The sequence below is a fragment of the Cherax quadricarinatus genome, chromosome 27 (assembly GCF_038502225.1).
Source record: "Cherax quadricarinatus isolate ZL_2023a chromosome 27, ASM3850222v1, whole genome shotgun sequence".
NCBI classification, from domain to species: domain Eukaryota; kingdom Metazoa; phylum Arthropoda; class Malacostraca; order Decapoda; family Parastacidae; genus Cherax; species Cherax quadricarinatus.
The window spans coordinates 29,254,926-29,267,258 of record NC_091318.1 but is presented as its reverse complement, the minus strand read 5'-3'; the positions used below and the strand labels follow the sequence as shown (position 1 = coordinate 29,267,258).

General features: G+C 40.5%; 1 protein-coding gene across 2 annotated transcripts in view; it reads left to right on the top strand.

Moving 5' to 3' along the window:
* LOC128691161 (proton myo-inositol cotransporter) overlaps positions 1–12,333 on the top strand; it is a 41,225-nt gene that overhangs the window by 16,045 nt on the left and 12,847 nt on the right. For both annotated transcript variants that reach the window (XM_053780008.2, XM_053780009.2), the window contains exons 7-8: positions 4,061–4,166; positions 4,304–4,407. In XM_053780008.2, the coding sequence (XP_053635983.1) occupies positions 4,061–4,166; positions 4,304–4,407 (210 nt within the window). The remainder of the gene's footprint in view (positions 1–4,060; positions 4,167–4,303; positions 4,408–12,333) is intronic.

Here is a 12,333-nt window from a genome sequence, read left to right as displayed (position 1 = left end):
GATTGCCCCTCACCCCTCCCATTTCCCAGTTGTGTCTAACCCTTACAGGTTTAGACCTTCCCCTTCATATAATAATAAATATTAAAATCCTCATGAATTTATTAATAACAGTTGTACTGTGTCTCTAAAGTCTTTTATCTTTCACATTTCTCTTTGTCTCACTATTTTTAATTTTCTTTCAGGAAAATTCATATGTAGCTCTTCCATTTGCCAACATTTATCCAGCAGATCATACACAGAAATAATTTACTTTTTAAATTTAGTTTTGTGTTCCTATATTTCTCTATCTCGTGCTACTCTCTCTCTCTTTTTGATTTGCTCTTAACCATTGAGAATGTGGGAGCAGTCTTCATTATGTCTCATAATAATGTGTAAAACTTTTTAGACATTTAATAACTTGTTATTTAAAACAAAATTTTGTGCATGTGTGTGATCAGTATAACAGTGGATAGAGAAACAGGGGAGCAGTACAAGGAAGACAAGTGACTGGATCCTTGAGAAGAATTCTAAAAGGAAGAAATGCTGTTATTTTATGGATGTGAAAGGATTGTGCAGCACTGTATATATGAGTTTGCAACATTAACATTAATTGTGACTGATATAGCTAAAATTCAGGCTGTCAAAGTGGACAGTTAAGGAAATAAATAAGCAGTTCAAGAAATGACGAGGAGGCAGTAATTGCCCAAGATGAAGTACATACGGACTTTACACCTGATTGTATTCATCAGAATTGCATTTGTATTAATGTTGGTAGAATTACCAACAATGTGTTAGGTAAAAGGACAAATGCAATTAATGTGACATTTTATTGTGGCATAATAAAATGTCACATTAGTTGCACTTGTGTTCTTTTACTTAGCAGAATTGCATTCCTTTTAAATAAATTGTACCCAGTGCTATATAGTGTTTCTTCTTTCAACAAACCGGCCGTATCCCACTGAAGCAAGGTGGCCCAAAAGAAAAACAAAAGTTTCTATTTTTAAATTTAGTAATACAATGGAACCTCGTTTTTCGGCCGTAATCCATTCCAGAAGGTCAGCCTAAATTTGAAGTATTATTTCCCATAAGAATTAATGTAAATACAATTATTGAAGGATGAGGTTAATCATAGAATTGATGAGGGAAAAAAGGTGAGTGGTGCATTGAGGTATATGTGGAGTCAAAAAACGTTATCTATGGAGGCAAAAAAAGGAATGTATGAAAGTATAGTAGTACCAACACTCTTATATGGGTGTGAAGCTTGGGTGGTAAATGCAGCAGCTAGGAGACGGTTGGAGGCAGTGGAGATGTCCTGTCTAAGGGCAATGTGTGGTGTAAACATTATGCAGAAAATTCAGAGTGTGGAAATTAGGAAAAGGTGTGGAGTTAATAAAAGTATTAGTCAGAGGGCAGAAGAGGGGTTGTTGAGGCAGTTTGGTCATTTAGAGAGAATGGATCAAAGTAGAATGACATGGAGAGCGTTTAAATCTGTAGGAGAAGGAAGGCGGGGTAGGGGTCGTCCTCGAAAAGGTTGGAAGGAAGGGGTAAGGGAGGTTTTGTGGGCAAGGGGCTTGGACTTCCAGCAGGCATGCATGAGCATGTTCGATAGGAGTGAATGGAGACGAATGGTATTTGGGATCTGACGATCTGTTGGAGTGTGAGCAGGGTAATATTTAGTGAAGGGATTCAGGGAAACCGGTTATTTTCATATAGTCGGACTTGAGTCCTGGAAATGGGAAGTACAATGCCTTCACTTTAAAGGAGGGGTTTGGGATATTGGCAGTTTGGAGGGATATGTTGTGTATCTTTATACGTACGTATATGATTCTAAACTGTTGTATCCTGAGCACCTCTGCAAAAACAGTGATAATGTGTGAGTGTGGTGAAAGTGTTGAATGATGATGAAAGTATTTTCTTTTTGGGGATTTTCTTTCTTTTTTGGGTCACCCTGCCTCGGTGGGAGACGGCCGACTTGTTGAAAAAAAAAAAAAAATTATGTACGTAATTCATTTCAGACATCCAAAACTATTAACAGAAAATACATTTTTTAAAGATTTAGTATATTTTTATGTACACAAAACAAAGAGAACTAAATAAAATAAATACATGAACAATTAAATCACTATTACATACCTTTAACCCTTTCAGGGTTTCGAACATACTAGTATGGCTTACGCCTAAATTCTAGCACCCTCAAATCTAGTGAGAGAAAGCTGGTAGGTCTACATATGAAAGAATGGGTCTACGTGGTCAGTGTGCGCAGTATAAAAAAAATCCTGCAGTACACAGTGCGTAATGAGAAAAAAAAAACTTTGACCGTGTTTTTGGATTAAAACAGCGACCTTGCACTGTATTTTCGTATTGTATTTATTGTTGTATTCTAGTTTTTCTGGTCTCATTGTATAGAATGGAAGACATATTACAGAAATTGAGATGATTTTGACTGGTTTTACAATGAAAAGTACCTTGAAATTGAGCTCAAAGCAGCAGAAATGTTCGATTTTTACCAAAGTTCAAAAGTAAACAAATCATGCTAAGCATCCAATACATGTCAACTGGTGAGTCTGATATTCTTTCACAAGTGCATTGATATTATTTATACCATTTCTACACTAATGCAGTAGTCTGAATAACAGTAAATCTATTTTTTGTGAGAATAAAAATTCAAAGTGGAAAGCAAAAGAATGTAGCAGGGGCGTGGAGACATGACTAATGAACAGACGAAATATTAGTTTAGTGCCAGGAATGTCTTTCTTGTTTATTCTGGACCCTATTTGGAAATTGGCATCTTTTGAAATTTGTGTGAAATTGGCAAAATTGCTAAATTCTGACCAGTGTATTGGATAGTTGAAATTGATAAATGGGTGGTTTCTTGTACTCTTTCGATAGAAAAAATGGAGTTCTAGCGAAATAGTTATGATTTTTGTCGACTAGTACACTGGAATTGGCCGAAAATAGGGCTCAAAGTGGGCAAAATCACCGATGCGTAAACATCGTCGAGACCGCTAACTTCGCAAGAGCATAATTCTGTAAGTTTTCCATCAAATTGCATACTTTTGGTGTCATTATGATCGGGAAAAGATTCTCTATCTTTTCATAAGAAATTTTTATTGTTTTTTTTTTAAATTTGGTTGACCCTGAAAACAAGTCTGGGAGAGGGCCTGGGGGACCCTGAAAGGGTTAATGAAGACTCTTGTTGGCTTATGGAAGATAGGGAGGAGGAGAGAGGGCATTGGGGTTATTACCTGGAGTGTACCTGGAGAGAGTTCCGGGGGTCAATGCCCCCCGCGGCCCAGTCTGTGACCAGGCCTCATGGTGTATCAGGGCCTGATCAACCAGGCTGTTATTGCTGGCTGCATGCAATCCAATGTTCGAACCACAGGTTTCAAAGAGGAATCCCCCTCCGTAAGGACTTTAGATAACAAGTCCTTCTCTGGGGTTACTTCCCTTCTTTGTCTTTTAATGCCACTAGGAACAGCTTGAGAGTCACTGGACCCCTGTTGCACAAAATAACTGTCCAGACTGCTCTTGTTTCTAGCATCTCTAAGATTTCCCTAAAATGGGACAAGGTTTTGTCACTGAACATGTTGCAGATATGGCTTATTTCAGCTTGGTCAGGGTGATATTTCTCCACAAAAGTTTGCAGCTCATTCCACCTTTGCATACATATCTTTAATCACTGAAGAAGGCACATCCTTCCCTCTCTCTTCCTCCTCCTCTGAAGACTGGTAGTATGAAAGAGATGATTTGAAGGCAGAAGGGTTATTGTGATGATTTGGCCTATTTTTCTTGCACAATAAAATATTGATGTTTTTATACAGTATTGCTAATAATGATATCCAGTACTGCATTAGTTATACTTATTGTGTGAAAATGGTAAGACATCTGTACATTTTATCATGACACATTTCCAACTGTTTTCCTTACTTCTCTAGTGCACATCCATATTTCTTAATGCACACTCACTTCCTCACCATAGAAGTATGTACTGTATAAAATTCAACATACCATTAGGGAATGTCACATCAACATGCAGTCATCAAGTTTGTGTTGTAATTGCTAATTTAGCTGAAATTGACAGGATACAGGATGCTTACGGAGTGCTACAAAAGCTTCGATATGAAGGCGCAGACCTTGACACAGAGTTGAGTGCCATAAAAGCTGCTGTTTGTGACACCTCTGATGAAGTAAGCTGTCTCTCATTGTCAGTAGATCAATATTTCTTTATATGTTATAATTTTATATACAGTTGGTGAATATAATTTTATCTTTTCTGCAGCATGACACAGAGCATTATATAGTAGACTAATCTGAAATTGTACAGGGAGGAATAGGACAAATACTGAAGTCACGACCTGTACGTCATGCATTGCTGCTTGGTTGTCTTCTTCAGCTCTTCCAGCAGATCTCTGGTATCAATACTGTCATGTAAGTACAGTTATTGGATCTACTTCTCTTCACACCTGTTGGAAAGAGTGCTTTGAAAAATTATTAAGATTTCTAGTTAAAATACTTATAACCATAGGACAACTATAAAAAGTTTCTTCATCTCGCTAATGATTATTTTTTTTTTTTTCACTAAATATTTCCGGCCACAATGGCATGTGTGACCAAATGCAACCTCAGCTGGATCATCACTAATTACTGTAATAGCAATAAACAGTTATGAAGTTGCCACTCACTGGTAACAGTGTTATTAGCCTGCCCCTCTATGCAAAGTATACAGCATTTTCATAGGCCTAAGTATTCGATACAAGATGTCTTTCACTGCTTATGGTAACAGCGCATGGTGCCTGTTATAATTACGTATTTATTTATTTATTTATTTATTTATTTTATTTATTTAATAATTTGAACATACATACAGAGGTACAAAAAAATACAGGTAAGAGCAGCATGCCAAAGCCACTTGTATGCATAGCATTACGGGCTGGCTTAAAATTAACTTAAGACTAACTAAGCAATGATGTAATCAGTGATAAAACATTATTGTAAACAGATAACAATAAAACACAAATGAGTATTACAAAGACAGGTCATATGGTTGATTGCGTAGAATGGAGTATTCTGTTAGGTAGTGTATTTAAAAAATAACAAAGTTAGATTGGGTCTTAGGTTTAACATTTATGTGATATAATTGTGAGAAACATTTAAGATATACAATTTATAAGGTTCAGTTATTCAGTATTTATTTGGTTTTGGGTGAGTAGGTGACCTTTGAGAAGAGACTTGAATTTATAAACAGGTAGTGTTTCTTTTAGATTTACAGGTAATGAATTCCAGATTTTAGGGCCTTTTATGTGCATTGAGTTTTTGCATAGCTTGAGATGGACATGAGGAGCATCAAAGAGTGATCTGTGCCTTGTGTTATGGTCATGTGTTCTGTTGAGGTTGGCAAGGAGATGTTTGAGGGGAGGGTTAATATCAGAGTTAAGTGTTCTATGTATGTAATAGGTGCAGTAATAAGTATGGATGTTTTGTATGGTGAGTAGGTTTAGTGTTTTGAATATTGGTGGAGTGTGCTGCCTGTAGTGGGAATTTGTTATAATTCTGACTGCAGCCTTTTGTTGGGTAATTAGTGGTCTGAGATGGTTAATTGTTGTTGAGCCCCATGCACAAATTCCATAGGTGAGATAGGGGTAAATAAGAGAGTGATATAGGGCCAGGGGGGCTGACTGTGGAACATAGTACCGTATCTTCGATAGTATGCCTACGGTCTTGGAAATTTTCTTAGAAATTTGTTGTATATGTGTATGAAATTTGAGTCTATTATCAAGGTGGATTCCTAAGAATTTTCCCTCTGTTAGCTTTGTGATAGGTGATCCATTTATCATTATGTTAAGAGGGACATCTGTAGCTCTGTTACCAAACAGAATGAAGTAGGTTTTGTCAATGTTTAGTGTAAATTTGTTAGTCCTCATCCAGGTAGATATTTTCTGTAATTCGGTATTTACAGTATTGGCTAGCGTGACTGGGCTCGGGTGAGAGAAGATGTATGTAGTGTCATCTGCAAATAGTGTGGGTTTGAGTAATTGCGAAGCATTTGGTAGGTCATTTATGTACAGGTCTCCCTCAACATTCGCGAGGGTTAGGGGATCAAGAGCCTCGCGAATGTTGAAAAACCGTGAATGTTTGGTGCCCCAATATATTGTAGGGAAATATATTACAATACTGCTTCCTTAACTTGTTGAACCATGAATAATCATACAATACATGAAAAAGTCGTAAATTGTACTAAATATATACATGTTATGCTTTAATAATGTATGTTATTTAATAACATGTATGTTAATAACATGTATGTTATTAAATACCACAGACTCCACCACTGCGAGTCCCTACTACCCTCCCTCCGACCCCCGCAACTGGCAGCCAGCCCTCCCACCACTCAATGTGGTGAGTGTTTTGTTTGTTCATTATTTGCTATTAAACTACAAAATAAATAATGTAAACCCATTCATGACTGCATATTGGAATGGCTATTAGGAAAGGTATTAGACGGTGACATCATGTGTTTACTCTTGAACACAGCAAAGAATCGAACATTTCTGCTATTGCTAATAATAACAATAGTAATAATAATAATAATAATAATAATAATAATAATAATAATAATAATAATAAATACGATATAATTGAAGAAGGAAATTGTACAAAAATACGAGGGAGTGGTTGACACATCGTCAGTGTGACTTTGTTTATGCTGGAGTGAACATTAGTCTCCCTGCTCTTCCAAACATTTCACAATAATTCAGCGGTTGAGGCAGTGGTATTTAATAACATATATGTTATAAATAATTATAGTACATGTTATTATTAATAACATGTATTATTATTAACGTATGTATTTAATAACATATATGTTATAAAATAATAATAGTACATATTATTAATAACATGTATGTTATTAAATAGGTGTGTGTGTGTGTGTGTGTTACCATTTTGTCCTAGGCACATGTCGAGTGTGTGTGTTTGTGTGTGTGTGTGTGTGTGTGTGTGTGTGTGTGTGTGTGTGTGTGTGTGTGTGTGTGTGTGTACGTGTGTGTGTGTGTGTGTGTGTGTTTGTGTGTGTGTGTGTGTGTGTGTGTGTGTGTGTGTGTGTGTGTGTGTGTGTGTGTGTGTGTGTGTGTGTGTGTGTGTGTGTGTGCGCGCGCACGTGCACTCACCTAGTTGAGATTGCAGGGGTCGAGTCCAAGCTCCTGTGTGTGTGTGTGTGTTTGTGTGTGAGTGTGTATGTGTATGAGTGTGTGTGTGTGTGTACTCACCTATTTGTATTCACCTATTTGTGGTTGCAGGGGTCGAGTCATAGCTCCTGGCCCCGCCTCTTCACTGATTGCTACTAGGTCCTCTCTCTCCCTGCTCCATGAGCTTTATCATACATCGCCTTAAAACTATGTATGGTTCCCGCCTCCACTACTTCACTTTCTAGGCTATTCCACGGCTTGACTACTCTATGACTGAAGAAATACTTCCTAACATCCCTTTGATTCATCTGAGTCTTCAACTTCCAACTGTGACCTCTTGTGTCTGTGTCCCATCTCTGGAACATCCTGTCTTTGTCCACCTTGTCTATTCCGCGCAGTATTTTGTATGTCGTTATCATGTCTCCCCTGACCTTCCTGGCCTCCAGTGTCGTCAGGCCAATTTCCCTCAACCTTTCTTCATAGGACAATCCCCGTAGCTCTGGGACTAGTCTTGTTGCAAACCTTTGCACTTTCTCTAATTTCTTGACATGCTTGACTAGGTGTGGATTCCAAACTGGTGCTGCATACTCCAGTATGGTCCTGACGTAAATGGTATACAGAATCTTGAACGACTCCTTACTGAGGTATTGGAACGCTATCCGTAGGTTTGCCAGGCGCCCGTATGCAGCAGCAGTTATCTGATTGATGTGCGCCTCAGGAGATATGCTCGGTGTTATACTCACCCCCAGATCTTTTTCCTTGAGTGAGGTTTGCAGACTTTGGCCATCTAAACTATATTGTGTCTGCGGTCTTCTTTGCCCTTCCCCAATCTTCATGACTTTGCATTTGGCGGGGTTGAACTCAAGGAGCCAGTTGCTGGACCAGGCTTGTAGCTTGTCCAGGTCTCTTTGTAGTCCTGCCTGATCCTCATCCGATTTGATTCTTCTCATTAACTTCACATCGTCCGCAAACAAGGACACTTCTGAGTCTATCCCTTCCGTTATGTCATTCACATATACCAAGAACAGCACAGGTCCAAGGACTGACCCCTGTGGAACCCCGCTTGTCACAGACGCCCACTTTGACACCTCGTCACGTACCATGACTCGTTGTTGCTTCCCTGTAAGGTATTCTCTTATCCATTGCAGTGCCTTTCCTGTTATGTGTGCCTGATCCTCTAGCTTTTGCAGTAACCTCTTGTGAGGAACTGTGTCGAAGGCCTTCTTGCAGTCCAAAAAAATGCAGTCGATCCACCCCTCTCTCTCTTGTCTTACTTCTGTCACCTTGTCATAAAACTCTAATAAGTTTGTGACACAGGATTTTCCCTCCCTGAAACCATGCTGGTTGTCAATTATACACTTGTTTCTTTCCAGGTGCTCCACCACTCTTCTCCTGATGATCTTCTCCATGACCTTGCATACTATACACGTTAGTGATACAGGTCTGTAGTTTAGTGCCTCATGTCTGTCTCCCTTTTCAAAAATTGGGACTACATTTGCCATCTTCCATATCTCGGGGAGTTGCCCAGTTTCAAATGATGTGTTGAAGATCTTTGTTAATGGTACACACAATGTCTCTGCTCCCTCTTTAAGGACCCACGGAGAGATGTTGTCTGGTCCCACCGCCTTTGAGGTGTCAAGTTCGCATAGCAGCTTCTTCACCTCCTCCTTGGTTATATGTACCTCATCCAGCACTTGCTGGTACACCCCCCTGCTCTCATTTCCTGGAGTCCTACTGGTTTCCACTGTAAATACTTCTTTAAATCTTGTGTTGAGCTCCTGACATACCTCCCGGTCGTTTCTTGTGAATTCCCCATCACATTTCCTCAGTCTGATTACCTGGTCCTTGACTGTTGTTTTCCTCCTGATGTGGCTGTACAACAGCTTCGGGTCAGTCTTGACTTTTGATGCTATGTCATTTTCGTATTGCCGCTGAGCCTCCCTTCTTATCTATGCATATTCGTTTCTGGCTCTTCGGCTAATCTCTTTATTTTCCTGAGTTCTCTGTCTTCTGTACCTTTTCCATTCTCTAGTACACCTAGTTTTTGCCTCCCTACACCTTTGGGTGAACCAAGGACTCGTTCTGTTCTTCCCATTATTTCTGTTTTCCTTGGGAACAAACCTCTCCTCTGCCTCCTTGCATTTTGTTGCCACATAGTCCATCAATTCTTGTACTGGTTTTCCTGTCAGTTCCCTCTCCCACTGAATGTCTTGAAAGAAGTTCCTCAAGCCTGAGTAGTTCCCCCTTTTGTAGTTTGGTTTTTCCCACCCTATTCCTGCTGCTCTCTCCACTTGGAGCTCAACTATGTAGTCGAAGCACAGAACCACATGATCACTAGCTCCCAGGGGCCTTTCATACATGATATCCTCGATGTCAGAACTACTCAAGGTGAATACAAGGTCCAGTCTTGCTGGTTCATCCTCTCCTCTCTCTCTGGTAGTGTCTCTAACATGTTGATGCATGAGGTTTTCCAGTACCACATCCATCATCTTGGCTCTCCATGTTTCGGGACCCCCATGGGGCTCCAGGTTTTCCCAGTCAATCTCCTTGTGATTGAAATCACCCACAATTAGTAACTTTGCTCCCCCCGTGTGTGCTCTCCTGGCCACCTCGGCTAGTGTGTCGACCATTGCTCTGTTGCTCTCATCGTATTCTTCTCTTGGCCTCCTGCAGTTCTGTGGTGGGTTGTACATTACTGCAATTATCACCTTATGTCCCTCAGACTGGATTGTTCCTACTAAGCAGTCCCTTTTGCCCGTGCCATCCATTCCTTCCATTTTCTCAAACCCCCACTGGTTTTTAATGAGCAGTGCAACTCCTCCTCCCCCTCTCCTCCCTCTGTCTTTCCTGAGGATTTGATATCCGGATGGAAAGATTGAATCTGTTATTATTCTGGTGAGTTTTGTCTCTGTGAGTGCTATTATGTCTGGGGATGTCTCCTTGATTCTTTCGTGCCACTCCTCATACTTATTTGTTATTCGATCTGCATTTGTATACCACACCTTTAACTTCTTTTCTAAGATTGTGGTCTGGGAGGTGTATTGGGGTTGGGGAATTGGGAGACCTGATAAGGAACTATGGGTGGTTGCTGTGGGGGAGGAGTTTGTAATGCAGTGGGTGGGGGCATTGGATGTGGCATGGGTGTTTGGTTTAGAGTGTTTGGTTGCACTGGGGTTGACCTGGTTGGGAGGCTTCTATAGGAAGTTGTGAGGGAGGCTGTATTTGATCTTCCTGTGTCTGGGATCTCCTGTCTGTCTTCTCCATCCCCTCTCTTTCCTCCATTCACCTTTGTACCATCTCTCTCTGTTTCTGTCTTTCTGCTTGTGTTCTGTTGCGGTCAAGATACACCTTCCTGTATGCCGGCATGTCCCTTAATCGTGCTTTCTCCTGCAGGATCCTGTTCCGAGTCGATTCTGCCTTGAAGGTCACTTTCACTGGCCGGGTTCTTTTTTTTACAAACCCCCCTATTCTCCGAAAATTTTCCAGCTGGGTCATGTCGTCTTCTCCTATTGCTTTCATGATGCTTTCAATTGCTTTTTTTTCCCCTTGTTTTCTTGCTTCATATGTTTCCCATTCAACTTCCTGGAGCCCATACACTAAGACTGACCTCACCCTTTCATTCTCCCACTGCATATCCCTGTGTATCCCCTCATTCAATTTGATTTCCTCCATTGCAGCTTTCCTTTCTTCAGTTTCACTAGCTAATGTACTTGGGCTCAGTGGCCTGTCATTTTCCCTTCTCGGCTTTCCCTGGGCTCTGCTGTGGTCTGTTAGGGCCTCCACATATAGCTTAGCTCTTTCATTTACTACAGTCTCCACTGATTGAGCTTCTACATGCAGTTTTGCTCCTTCTTTCCCTACAGTCCCCTTATTTGTGACTGAGGTAGCAGTCTCTGTTGTCAATCCCAAAATGTTCATTAGTTCTTTAGGCTTTTTCAGATTTTTCAGTTCCTCTTCTAAACTCTGTATCCTGGCCTCTGCTGCTTTGACTTGCAACTCCCACTTCCTGCTTTCCATGTCTATCCTCTCTTCCATTCTCATGCTAAGTTCTTCTAGTTTCTTTTCCCATTCATGTTCTCTTTTTGTGAGCTCTGCTGCTCAATCTTCCTTTGCAGTTTCCTCCTCCTGTCCCTTGGTTTTTCTTGTTGCTCTCTGGCAACACATTTTTGTTTTATCCTGATTGCCTCAGAGTGGGAAACCTATGTAATTCTGTATGTTAGGTTAGTATTGTGTATGTCAGAGTGTGGGGGGGGAGGTAGTGGAGGAACTGTGGCTATGTGGGAGAGTAGTGGGGAGGGGGAGTGGGAAGGAGATAGAAGCAAGTGGGTGAGTGGGAGAGGGAGAGGGGGAAGGAGGGAGAGGTGGGGAGGGGGAGGTGTGTGTGTATGTGTATGTGTGTGTGTGTGTGTGTGTGTGTGTGTGTGTGTGTGTGTGTGTGTGTGTGTGTGTGTGTGTGTGTGTGTGTGTGTGTGTGTGGGTGTGTGTAGGTGTGTGTAGGTGTGTGTGGGTGTGGGTGGGTGTGTGTGGGTGTGTGTGGGTGTGTGTGTGTGTAGGTGTGTGTGGGTGTGTGTGGGTGTGCGTGCGCACACTAGGCTACGCTACTCTTTTGAAGATTATAAAAAAATTTTCACAATCAATTCCTTATTAATATACACTAATATATATACTATATAATATTAATTGTGTACACTTGTGTTTGTGTGTACACTTGTGTTTGTGTGTGTTTACTAGCTTGTCATTCTTTGAAAAAGAGGGGGGGAGTCACGTTAACACTATTTGTTATTGTTCTTGGTTCACCAGTACTCTCCCGGCCCAGATCTTCGCACACTACGCTACTATACTTTTTGAAGATTATAGGATTATTTTTCTCAATTCCTTATTAATATATACTAATGTTTATTATAATAATAATTGCGGGTGCACACGTGTGTTTGTATGTGCGTACTTGTTTACTAGCTTGTCGCTGTCAGAAAAACGGGGGGGGGGGTTCACTAGGCTACACAACTCTTCTGGAGTTTACCTGGAGATATTTAGATAATTTACTAAACATTATCAGGGTTACCACTATCTATCTCCTGGTACTGAAATAGGGAGAGAGTGATGGTATAGCATACAACCAGCAGGGCGAGACACTGAGACTTTAGACACTAACCAAAATTAACCACAAATA